At 45.8% G+C, this 11,796-nt stretch overlaps 1 protein-coding gene across 3 annotated transcripts; it reads right to left on the reverse strand.

The window, feature by feature from the left end:
* Window positions 1-225: 225 nt before the first annotated feature.
* On the reverse strand, window positions 226-10,235 carry dyrk3 (dual specificity tyrosine phosphorylation regulated kinase 3). 3 transcript variants are annotated; one of them, XM_079341352.1, is made up of 7 exons: window positions 9,831-10,235; window positions 9,385-9,410; window positions 7,225-7,334; window positions 4,006-4,211; window positions 3,574-3,877; window positions 3,061-3,477; window positions 226-2,969 (listed from the first exon to the last, which is right to left on the reverse strand). In XM_079341352.1, the coding sequence occupies exons 3-7, from the start codon at window positions 7,300-7,302 to the stop codon at window positions 2,238-2,240; spliced, it is 1,737 nt and encodes a 578-aa protein (XP_079197478.1). In that variant the 5' UTR covers window positions 7,303-7,334; window positions 9,385-9,410; window positions 9,831-10,235; the 3' UTR covers window positions 226-2,237. The 3 variants fall into 3 exon arrangements, with proteins under 3 accessions (XP_079197478.1, XP_079197479.1, XP_079197477.1); XM_079341353.1 differs by lacking the exon at window positions 9,385-9,410; XM_079341351.1 differs by having other exon boundaries at window positions 9,385-10,235.
* Window positions 10,236-11,796: the final 1,561 nt, after the last annotated feature.

Here is an 11,796-nt window from a genome sequence, read left to right on the forward strand (position 1 = left end):
TAGCAAACCTGACCTTGTAACTGCTGGTTACAGGAGACGAGTGTTACGTTAGCCTACACAATTTTTGATTATCATCTCTTATCGGACTCTCTGTGGAACGTACAGTCTGGATGTTTTAGATCTTGATATAAAACATGAGAAGTGTCGGCTATATTTTTCCTTGCACGTTTTGTCAGGGTGGTAAGATACACGTTTAAAACGCAGAAATCAAGCCAAAGCAGCACATTTTCAGATAATCAGTTTTATTTTCATTAGAAAAAGAAACTATCACAACTTCATTTGGTTACTGTACAGTTTCTCTTCTCATAGTCACTCAGTCTGATAACAGGTTGTGATTTCATGCTGGAACACCAAACACCCTCCTACTAACGCACACCACTAGTACAACATGACAGTACATAACTCTCTCTTTTTTTTCCTTTTTTTTTTTCTCGTCTTGCATTTTTCATCCTCCGATATCCTGGACTGGGTAGCACTTTGAAATCACTCCCATAAATAAAAATAAAACGATGGAGTAGAAATCCCTGACTCTTTCACTTTGAGGGACAAGACAAAGAACTCTTTTTGAGCGGTGTGGTCCATACAACATGCACCTGATGTGTCCCTGTGTGTGTGTCTGTGTGCAGGCTTTGGACAGCACCATAATTCACTTGTATACGCGTACGTTTAAGAGGTTCCCTGCCCTACATGAAGAACGAGAGAAAGAGATGGTGTGATGCAGGGGGGGGGGGGAAGAGAGAGGGAATCTAGGTCAGATTGTGGAGCATGCAGACCCCTTTCACAGGAGCACTCGTATACGCATTCCCTCTCGCTCCCAGTGGACCGAACTGCATGCATCTTCATCCACTGTCATGACAGCAAGTGGAACACAGTTAATATAAGATTAAGGGATGTTCCAAGTATGTCTCCCTGAGAAACACTTTCTTCAGTACCATAAAAAAAAAAAAAACCCTTGTCACTGGCCCATCCTGTCTACTCTTCTAGGATCATATTCAGCCCTACTTTTTTTTTTCTCTCTCTCTCTCACATTTCACTTTTCTTTCTTTAGGATTAATGCACCACAGCCTGCAATCAAAGCAGCCAATAAGGGGAATGACATCCAAAACAAACTTTGAACTACCCCCAAAAAACAACTTTCCAAACCACAGGTGTGTATGCGCAGTTGCTAGCTATATATGTATCCATGTATATATCCAGGCTGTGAAGTACTGAGTGTGACGTTGACACCTTTGTGACAGTTTCAATGGTGCTACTGTCCCCCCCCCTTCTTCTTCTTCACACTCAAACAGGAGAGCTGGGAGGAGGACGAAGGCTGTAAATAGGTTGTTCTGCTGTCCTCTCAATGTCTCCCACAGTAGCACCACAAAGCTTAAGCACACACACACACATTTGGACATCACATATTGAGCTGACATGCAAGCACCAGGGGTTTAGGAAAGGTAGAAAACAGGTGCAGTTAGAAAAGACAAAGAGGGCTTATTGCTTAAAAAAAAAAAGAGCAAAAAAAGTGTCCTAATTAGTCACTACAGGACGCCCTGTGTAAGGGCATTAATGTTGTATATTTAAGGGAGAAGTGTGTCAATGCGTGCAAGGCTTGAGCAAAGGGGCGGGATTCTTGATTAATATACCAATTCATTTTGGCTGAACACATCTTTGCATGCTTTCTCTGACCTGTTGACAGTCATCTCTGTAGCCCTTTACAGGTCTCACTCATACAAACACCCCCCCTCCATCCCCCCAAAAAAGGTGGGTGTCCTCTGAGAGTTGAGAAAGAGCGTCAAGTGAGGCAAGTAACGTTGCAGGTGTGTGTGTGTGTGTGTGCATGTCTGTGTGCGTCTGTGTGTGTTACTAAAACAGGTGGAAACACACGCAGGTTAAAAGCCTCATTTATCAAGCCGTTCACTCACACAAGGAAGTTGTTAAAAAGCATTATCTAAATCAACATGTCAATGGCTGTATACAGAAACTCCACAGCCGCTCAAGGAAATCCTCTGTATAAAAACTTTTTTTTTATATTGTTTCTTTTATTGTCTCTCTCTCTCTCTCCAGCTAATATTAAAAACAAGGAACTGCGGTGTCGACACCTCACAGTAGAAAACAAATAAAAGAACAACCAAACGTGATTTAAAACCTAGGCTCCAATTCTTCCCGTGCTCTGACTCCTCCTGAGGAGTTCAGAGGAGGAGGAGGAGGAAGTGGAATGAGAGAGGATATTACAGGTCTCTCTCTCTCATTCACTAAGAGACAAGTTTAGGTAGGACCGTGCGCAGAGCTATGGCCTCCTCAGAATTTCCCATCATGCTGCTCCTCAGTTTGTTGTTGGCCGCTGTGGTGCCTAAACCAGGTCCCCCTTTGGCCAGGATAGAGGGGAAGGAGGTGCTGTGGTGCTCGGGGAGTCGTTTCACAGTGGCCCCTTGGCTCTTATCTGTCCCAGGCAGGGGCTTTGGTAGACGCCGATACAGCCACGGGTGTCTCAGAGCCTGGCTGGGGGTGAGTCGAGACGACGGGTCCCAGTCCAAACACTTCTTAATGAAGTCAGTAAAGGTGGGGTCCTCGCAGCCCTTTAGCGCTGCGCTCCACTCCTTGCTGCCTGGAGGACCTCTCATCTTGCCGCGCCGTGAGCGAGAGCCCGTCAGCACGGTGGCCCCTGTGGGCAGCGTGTTGGCTCCGCAGTAGCGAGGGTGGCCCTTGGAGTTGATGAAGTTCTTTGCCCGCTTGGCCTGCTCCAGGACCTTTTGCGGAGGCATGCCGAGCAGCTCCATGACGCAGGCCAGCTGGTCGCCCTCGTCCTCGCCTGGGAACAGCGGGTAGCCGGTCAGCAGCTCAGCGAGGATGCAGCCGAAGCTCCACATGTCAATGGGAAGGCCGTATCGTGATCCCAGGATCACCTCTGGTGCTCGATAGAAACGAGACTGGATGTAGGTGTAGACCCGTTGGTGTTCGAAACAGCTGGAGCCAAAGTCGATTACCTGGCAGAGACAGAAAATTAAATAAGTCATCAAATAAAAGACTTTATTTAAAGAGGAAGTACATTCATTTAAAATGCTCCAGGTATTGTACCTTGATACCGCTGCGTCCTTGCTGTTTGAGCAGGATGTTCTCTGGCTTGAGGTCACAGTGGATGATCCGGTGCCGGTTCAGGGCCTCCAGGCACTGCAGGATGGAGTGTGCAAACTTCCTGACCAGTGGCAGACTGAAGCCCTGGAACTTGTTGCGCTTGATCAGCTCGTACAAATTCATGCTCAGCAGCTCGAAGGTCATGCAGATGTGGTTGCGGAACGTGAAGTTCTCCAGCATGTGCACGACGTTCATGGTGCCGTTGCGATCCTGCTTGCGCAAATGCTCCAGGATGCGGATCTCCTCCTGCGCTTGTCGGTGGAAGCGCTTCTCGTTGCGCACCATTTTCAGAGCGAGGTGCTGCTGAAGCTTGTGGTCGTACACCTTCGCGACCTGGCCAAAGCTTCCTTTACCAATAATCTGAAGAGAGGGAGGAACAAGAGCGGGTAAGTGACGGACGGCTAAAAACACGACAGTCGACAAAAACTTCCCGACGCTACAACCAATGTGTCAGACCTTGAGGAACTCGTAGCGATACGCCAGATGGTCGTGAGGGACATGAATGTATCCCCCCTGCTCGTCGTCGTAGCCACAGTTGTTGTTGCCCCCGGCAACGGCGGGCCTCTTCTTCGCGTTGGGTCCCACAAAGTAGACGTCCGGGTAGGAGTGTATCTCTGTGTGCTCCAGCGAGGAGAGCTGAGATCTGTACAGCCTGAGCGCCTGATCAGGACTGAGAGGGCCACACAGCTTCCCGCTGTTCCCTCCGGTCCCGACTCCCTGTGGGCCAGACGACTCACTGGAGCCCTTACTGGATTCAGTGCTGTGGCAGAAACATAATGATCAACAACTGAAGTGGTTTCCTTCTTTTTTCTTTTTCTTGTCATTGTTTTAGGAGTGTTAAGACTCTTGATATGATGTTATGTTGTTGTCTTTGTGTCTCCATCTCACCTGTCTACACTGTGCTCTTTGGACAGGCTGGAGACGGGGGCTGGTTTGCTGGGCGTCTGACCGGTGGTCCCACTGTTCTGAGTGGTTGCTGTGGTTATTGCATTGATCTTCCGGTTGTTGCTCGAGTCTTCGTAAAGATACTTGACCTTCAGCTGGCTGCCTCGCACAGTTACCTGATCCCTCATGACAGCCTTGTTACTGACAACCTGTTTTCGAGGAAGGAGGAGACACAAAGAAAGCAATCAGAAAAAAACCCATTTGGTGAAAACTCAGCTCCACGCTAATAGAAGAACAGGTTTGATCATCGGGGAGAAACCTTGGAAGATTAGAGTGAAACATTGAAATTTCATGGATTCAGTCTAGTAAAGTGAGGATATCGTGGTATTTAGGAATTTTGCGAGACAATGTTACAACAAGGGCGGCACATAGAATTCAGACGTTATCTAACAGAGGGCGTAACACGAGCCACACTTAGTTTGTTGACCTCGCTTAAGTGAATGTACTCGGAAAAAAATAGGCGACGTGTTTGACATTCCGTTTTTTGGACGCAACAACGATGCGTAAAACAGGTAAAGCAACTGGTCCGCTTGATCTACAGCCACGTTTTCAAAGAACTCTTAACTCCCTGAACAATCCTACGCAGAAAGTATGACGAGTGATCAGGTGCAGCTCGCGGGGCTGGCTTGTTCCAACCTACTTGAGATTTATGAGCAGCAGTGCAGAAGGCAGAAGGTGAACCAGCATAACCGGAAATTCAGAGAACAGGCCTACCCCCAACCAAAACGCATGCAAATGGACTTACACCCCACCTGCTCTTTGGTTTGCTAGCTTTAAGAATACAATGAGCCTTTTTTATTTATATTTATTTTTAAAAAAAAGAAAAAAGATCATGCTTATGTGCAACAATTTCAGTTATTGATGTCGTTGTCCTAACATATGTGGTGACCAAGTTTAAAGAGGCAGACTCATTTTTTGGCTTTGGTTAGCTTCAGAAAAGCTCTGAAGCCTCGCCTGCCAGCAAGCAAGTTTCATTACAGCAACCCCAGGAATTCAGCCGTCCGCCATCTCCGTCTCTCGCTCTTACCAGCGGAAAGAACCCTCCACAAGATTACAGAACACGAGAGGAAATGACAGTCATTAAAGTCAGATTACGCTTTTTAAACTTTTACTTCCAGCCCTGCTGTTAATACGACATGGTGACATGAAGTGAGCTCAATGCAGACTCACAAGAAGAGGACGATCTACCGCCTTTATCACGTGATGCCATGTACAGGCATTGTGTTTCAACCATGAGAAGGGGGGGTGGGTGGGGAGGGGGAAATTAACGGTTAGCTTCTCTCCCATTCAGCTTCTCTGCTTTTACACACACACACACACACAGCTGAGTAGGTTAGCTGATAAAGACAACATAACAAAGGAAAAAGTGGAGTGTTGACACGTTCATCTGAAAGCGGACTCTGCTCTTGGAGTGTGTTTGTGTTGTAAGTTGGGAGTCCTAAAAATAGAGGAGGAATGCAGGATGGGCTTCCATACATGTAACCATATAGTCTTAAGTTGTTAGAGCAGTCCTGCTGCTGACCCAGAGTCCCACGCAGCTGTTGTATGTAAGCCGCACTACAAACACAGTGAATGTCATTGATTTAGCCCCTTCACCCTACACAGGCTCATCAGAAATCAAAGCTTTCTCCATGCTGGAGAATCAACGGTGATTGATTATTTATAGACCGGGCGGGGGGAATGCAATTAGAAAAGTAACTCATCGCTGGAACACATGAAGCGACGATGCGGAGGGGCCGAGAGTCCTCCGTTTGTAAATCTGCCCGGTGTAACAGATGGAGACGAGCTAATCTCTGCGCTTTCAGAGAACCACCTAAGTCTGCCTTCCTCCTTTACCGGGGACACAACTCGACACACGACGACCTGTTCCACTCACTCACGCAAATCATGGACATGTGGAGATCAACATTCGGTGGCAGAAATGCATACAAGTGGCAATATCGTGAAAGAGAACCAGTGCTACAATTATTTTTTATTGGCGTTTTATTAGCGAGTGAGAAAGAACAGGGAGACCCAGATTGTTATTTTAATAGAGCATGAAGCGTTTTTTAAGAGCCGCGTACAACAAGCCCAAGAGGGACGAGCAGCGGCTGCCTGTCACATGGAACGAGAGGACGTTACCTCTGTGAGCGAGCGTGACACGAAACACACAAAAAAAAAGGAGAAAGGAAAGGTGGGGAATAGAAAACTAGGCCTAACCTCAGAGCCATCGGATGGTGGATTACATGGGATAGAGAAAGGGAAGTAGAGAAGGGGGGAGAATGTTGATTGGTGATTTTGTTTGTGGGTCACATTTTCAAGCCCAATAAATCTTTAGAATATATCAAACCGGCCTTTTCCTCCCCCCTGTGCGTGTGAGCGAGGATGTTCACGGGCATTGTCTGTGCATTTTCTGCCAAAGGGGCTTCTCCGAGCAGAAACTGTGTCAGACTGAAGAGTGAATTAATCTTTTTTTTTTTTAATAATTACAAACATGTTCAAATCGACCATTTACCATCGAAACGCGTCACTATTCTTCAATCGTGTCCTAAATCTGTTCCTCTCTTGTCCAGGAAAATCCACGACAAAAAAAGGGACTTCGACATATGAAACCCACCTTACCAAAAAGACTCACTGTGTAAATATATCTAAATAATTCTAAATGGTTCTTCTGTGAAGCCTCTCGTCCCAGCAAGAGATGAAGCAAATGGAAGACCTCGAGGCGTTTCCAAGAATTGGAAATCGCTACTAAATTAGCATCCTGTGATCAGTGTAATGCTCTGTTTTGTTTCACGTGCAAACGGCGAGAAAAGGGCAAAGAAAAAGAGCTGGCAATCCCCGTTTGATCTTTGTATTTATCTGAGCTGGAGACAAACAATGGCTTCATCTGATACAGTCAGGAAAACTGCCGGCTGTAACTCACATCACCTAAGGCAGTCAGCCAGTCAATATTACTCAGAGGATCACGTCTTATCCACTTTGATAAAAGGTATAAAAACGTGAGTCTCCTAACCTGTAAAACTGTGGGAGACAAGAAAAGGCTGAAAAGGGGATGAATGGGAAGAGGCCGCGTGTGGAATATCCCTGAGGAACAGGATGTCTGGACACAGAGCGTGCTTCAGCACAGGAAATACGGCTTTACTGGCTTTGTGCATGTGTGTGTGTGTGTGTGTGTGTACTTACTGTGTGTTTGGGCATAGGGGGCAGCCCAGATGGACTGTTTGTATCTGCTTCGTCTTTCAGGATGTGGTCTGTCCTCATGTAAGAGTCATACAGTCCGTCTCCGTGGCGTGCTGAAGGAGGGGGGAAAAAAACAAAAAAAACATAAATCAGCGTGATAATGTGGACTCATCAAAACCGCGTCACTGTTGCAATCAGGCTGAGGAGGATGTTACGAGGGAATGTCCACAGAACGCGATGTCATCTCCACAGCAGAGGCAAACAAAAAACCCCCCCTCTTTCTTTTAGCAGGTCCTATTGATTATTTCATCAATCAGCCCAACAGTCGAGTAACTACCTTGACACTTAAACGCAGCTTGGTACGGCGAAAATCCCAGGAATGAACTTCAGCAGGATGGCACTGAAAGACTGGTCCGCCGCGACACTCTAACCCTCAATTAGTGTGAAATGCATTTATAGCAGACACGTCCATTGCATGTATTGTATCCAAGACTTTGTATCCATGGACATCACTCCAACCTGACCAGCTTAGATGAGGCTTAGGGTCCCAGATAGCTAGCGCTGCAAGTGGTATTATTGGCCCTAATAGGGGTAACAGATGCCTCAGTGACGACAGCATGTTTCCGTCTGCCCATCTGTCCATTCGGCCCAGGTCATGTAGTGCACACACCAGGTGTGCTCAGAAATAGAGCTCATGTTAACAGATGCAGGTGCTTGTCATTTAATAGTGTCAAGTTTGCGTGGCTGCTCACCTCGGTGGCATCAAGCCACACACACACACACACACATCTAACACTGAGGTGAAAGTGAGTCCGTAGATGGAGGACGGGAGGACGTGGGACAGTGCAAGGTTCCCTGTTACTCAAATAACAAACCTCCATAGGCCAGCTGTTGGACACGACAGTTGTTAAGCATAGCCACAGGTCGCCGGTTCAATAGAAACGGCCCTTGTGTATTTATGACTGAAATGCGGCTGAGTAGTAGTCTGTAAGCGTAAGGCATTTACAGAGCGATTGTGTTGGGTTAGCTCATTAGGACAGAGCTTAAAACTATAGCAGCCCTTGAGAGTGGTGTAACCATGTGCAGGTGCGTCAGAGTCTGTGTCCCCAGATTGTGAGTAGACCAGCTCTAGGGTAGATTATGCCTGCTGCCTGGATACTGATGCACTAGACCTGCACAGCACAGCAAACACAGTCATTAGGTCTCCCTACACACCAAAGAAGCGAGCACAGACCCCATTAGCCGGTCTGGATGCAAACCTCAAATCACTTAGCGGGGGACACTCTGTACTGCAGACAAGTGTTGTCCAAGTAAACTTTTCCTGGGGAAGAAAATCAAACAGAGCCTGATCTTCAGTGTAATCAAACATGTAGTTGGGGGTGCAGCTCTCTCTCCCCCCCCTCCACAACAAAGAGCAGAGCACAAGGTTCAAGCAAACAGAGGAGCAGCTGATCATGTGGCATAAAACGTGAGTGTCGTAAAGTCTCTGTTTGGTCTCTTCCTGGTCTTCTGGACAGATTATCATCTTGCAAGCAGTAAGTCTAAAGTACAACAGAGGGAACATTCGACTGAGAGTCATTAAACAAGCATACACAAGAAATGAAAAAGTTGTTTTCAATGTAATGAACTGTGAGTTCCTCAAACACGAGGCAAACAGAGATGATGTCAAAGCAACTGTACATAACAAATAGACAATGACATGGTACAAACTTTGACTCTGTTGTTTAACAATTCCCCGAGAAAGACAGTCAAGCTGATCAATCTGTGATAAGACGACACATGCTTACAGGGAAGACGTGTAAACAGCCGAGAGCTTCCTGGTTTCGTCTTCAAAACATGCACAAGTCTCGTGATGGATATATATATTCAATATATATATTACAAGTAGCGTCCTGTGTAACAGGAGCATCAGTCACGACGTGACTTTTAACCCGGGAGTCCAGACCAACTGAACCCACCACACTTTTCAGACACATGGTATTTCTGCGAGTGCCAGATGTCGAAGGATAAGGAAACCAAATGCCTCAAAAACAACCTCTCCCTGAAGCTGCCATGTTGGCAACACTTCACCTCATCCCCGATGATGCATTTTAAACCAAAATATAAAGACAACATGAGGGGGAAACAAAGGAAAGATTTGCAACACGATGTTGTTGTGTTTACCTGTTGCTATTGGGCCCTCTGGTTTTCTGCTTATTATCATCATGATTAAAATTAATATTTGATTCCAGCATCCGAAGGAGGGGGAAAAAAGTACAAAAACAAAGATGGTCACGTAGCAAAAAACATTAAAAAATTGGTATGGTTAAAAATGTTCAGCCCGAAAACAAAGCAGCCAACAAAAAAGTTATTTTTATTGTCTTCGTATGTTAGCTGACGTCCCTCTTTGCTTAAACTATGCTTTGTTCTTCTTGATTTAAAGCCCTGAGTTGGATTTATTCAGGCTAATGTTAGCCTGAGCTGCAGTTTATAAAAACCTGAGCAGGCGGTGGGGGGTCGTTTTCCCTCGGCTAGCTAGCCAGCTAGCTCGCACAGCCACAAAAACCCTCGTCCGACCGAGAGCCGTTAAAAACAGTTTGAGTCCAAATATTACAGGTTGGAGATCTGACCCGTGTGTCCCTCGCCTTTCTCTGTCTGTATAGTGAGTCGATCCAGAGCACCATTCCCGTGATTAGTCCGGGATAGCCGACTTTGTAGTTAGCGATGTTAGCACTCGTTGAGTCCCCGGGATTGTGTCCTCCTTCGGGGGCTGCTTCGTTCTTCTTATCGAGGGGGGAGGATGGCTAGCCCCAAACAGGCTAACTCGCTAGCTTCGTTCAAGTCCCATTTTCCCTGTATGACGAACAAACTGCACTCACAAAAAAAGCTTCACTTGTTCTCAGAGCAACAAAGCGGCGATGTTTAATCCTTCTTCTCTGCGGTGCGAGTATCTTATCCGAGGCAGCTGTGTTGTTGCTAAGGGCGTCTTCACTCAGCCTGGAGTCAGCAGCGTACAGGGGGAGGGGCTTAGAGAGCACGCACAACAAGAAGAAGAGCGACACGCAGTGACGGACTGGGGTACTGCACGAAGGGAGGGTTGACTCGATTGACTGCCCAGACAATTTAATTTGTAAATTTGGTCCGGAAAAAAAAAGCAACCCCGATAGTTGCACTGAAAACTCTCTCTGGCCTATGAGTGATTTAAGTCAATTCAATAATAGTAAAACACAAATAGTGGGTAATTAATGATTAAATCATGCGTGTGCAACCATGATTTGTACATACATAATGAGTGTTCATTTGATAGTATGGTTCTTGCCATCAAATTTGTTGTCATCAATGTTTAAAAGCTTTTTAAAAAACAACTCTTATTAACATTTCTGGGAAGATTTTGTGTGCACCTCACCTCAAGCCCTATACCTCTAAATGCCTCAGAGGACCTCTCCTGAAATTGAAAATGTCAAAAGACGAACAAAGTCAAATGTCCTAAAGGTTTCCACAAAACATCTGCAGATTATTAGTCAAAGTTTTTTTGGCCATTTGTTTAAATCATAACACCTGCATACAGTGGTTGTGCAGATGCACATAACTTTATGGAAATATTTTTGAGGTTGACCAAAGTAACAAAGTAGAGCTGAAACATTTATTTAATTGACACACACACACACACACACACACACACACACACACACACACACACACACACACACACACACACACACACACACACACAATAAACCTGCTGAGAACCTTTGCCCTTTTTTTGTCTACATGTGGGAATATGATGTACTATACATAATAAAATGTATCATCAGTAGCAGTCCATAAGCTAATAAGACTTCATATCCTCAGGCTGACAGTGCTGGTGGTCATTCAACCATGAAAGCTGAAAGGTTGCCTGAAACTGGAGATGGTCTGCAGATCTATGCAGGGACAGATATAGTTAGGGGCAGGCTGGAGGACAGACAGAGTGAGAACGGGCAGGCATGAGAAGGGGCTAAATCCGGACAGTGATACATGCTGGGCAGAGGGTGATGCTAATCTTAGCTCTTTCTCAGAGGTGAGAAGAGGGGTCTGTCTATATTTGCTGCCATAAATAAGCATACTGACACAGTTTTGGGTGGCCCCAAGGGCTTCAGCCAACCCTGAAGGCCAGCTCTGCCATGCTGATTATTCTTGGTGGAGTTTAGAGAGAGTAGGGTGACAATACATAGAAACCCATCTGCTTAGTGCACTTTTTTCAGAGAAGTTTAAGATGCAATTATGTGTGTGCATTCTTTTCACAGCTGGAGAATTTACAGCACAGCAAAAAAAAAAAAAGGGACCAGGCGCAAAGCTACCAACTATAGGTCCTTATGGTGGAGGGGAGGTTCTGGCTGTTTTTGGTCTCCTGCCTGTGACAGACACTGACACCTGCATGTTTATTGGTCTCACACCTCATTTTGAATGCCCTCAGAAAACAGAATACATCTTAAAATTACTTTACAAGTGTGAGGTATGTATGAAATAGTAAACATTCAACGTTATATTGTATATAAACACCAATATATTACACACATGCGTTGGCATAAATCCACATACTTCTTACTTTTAGCC

The sequence above is a fragment of the Symphodus melops genome (assembly GCF_947650265.1).
Source record: "Symphodus melops genome assembly, chromosome: 4".
NCBI lineage: Eukaryota > Metazoa > Chordata > Actinopteri > Labriformes > Labridae > Symphodus > Symphodus melops.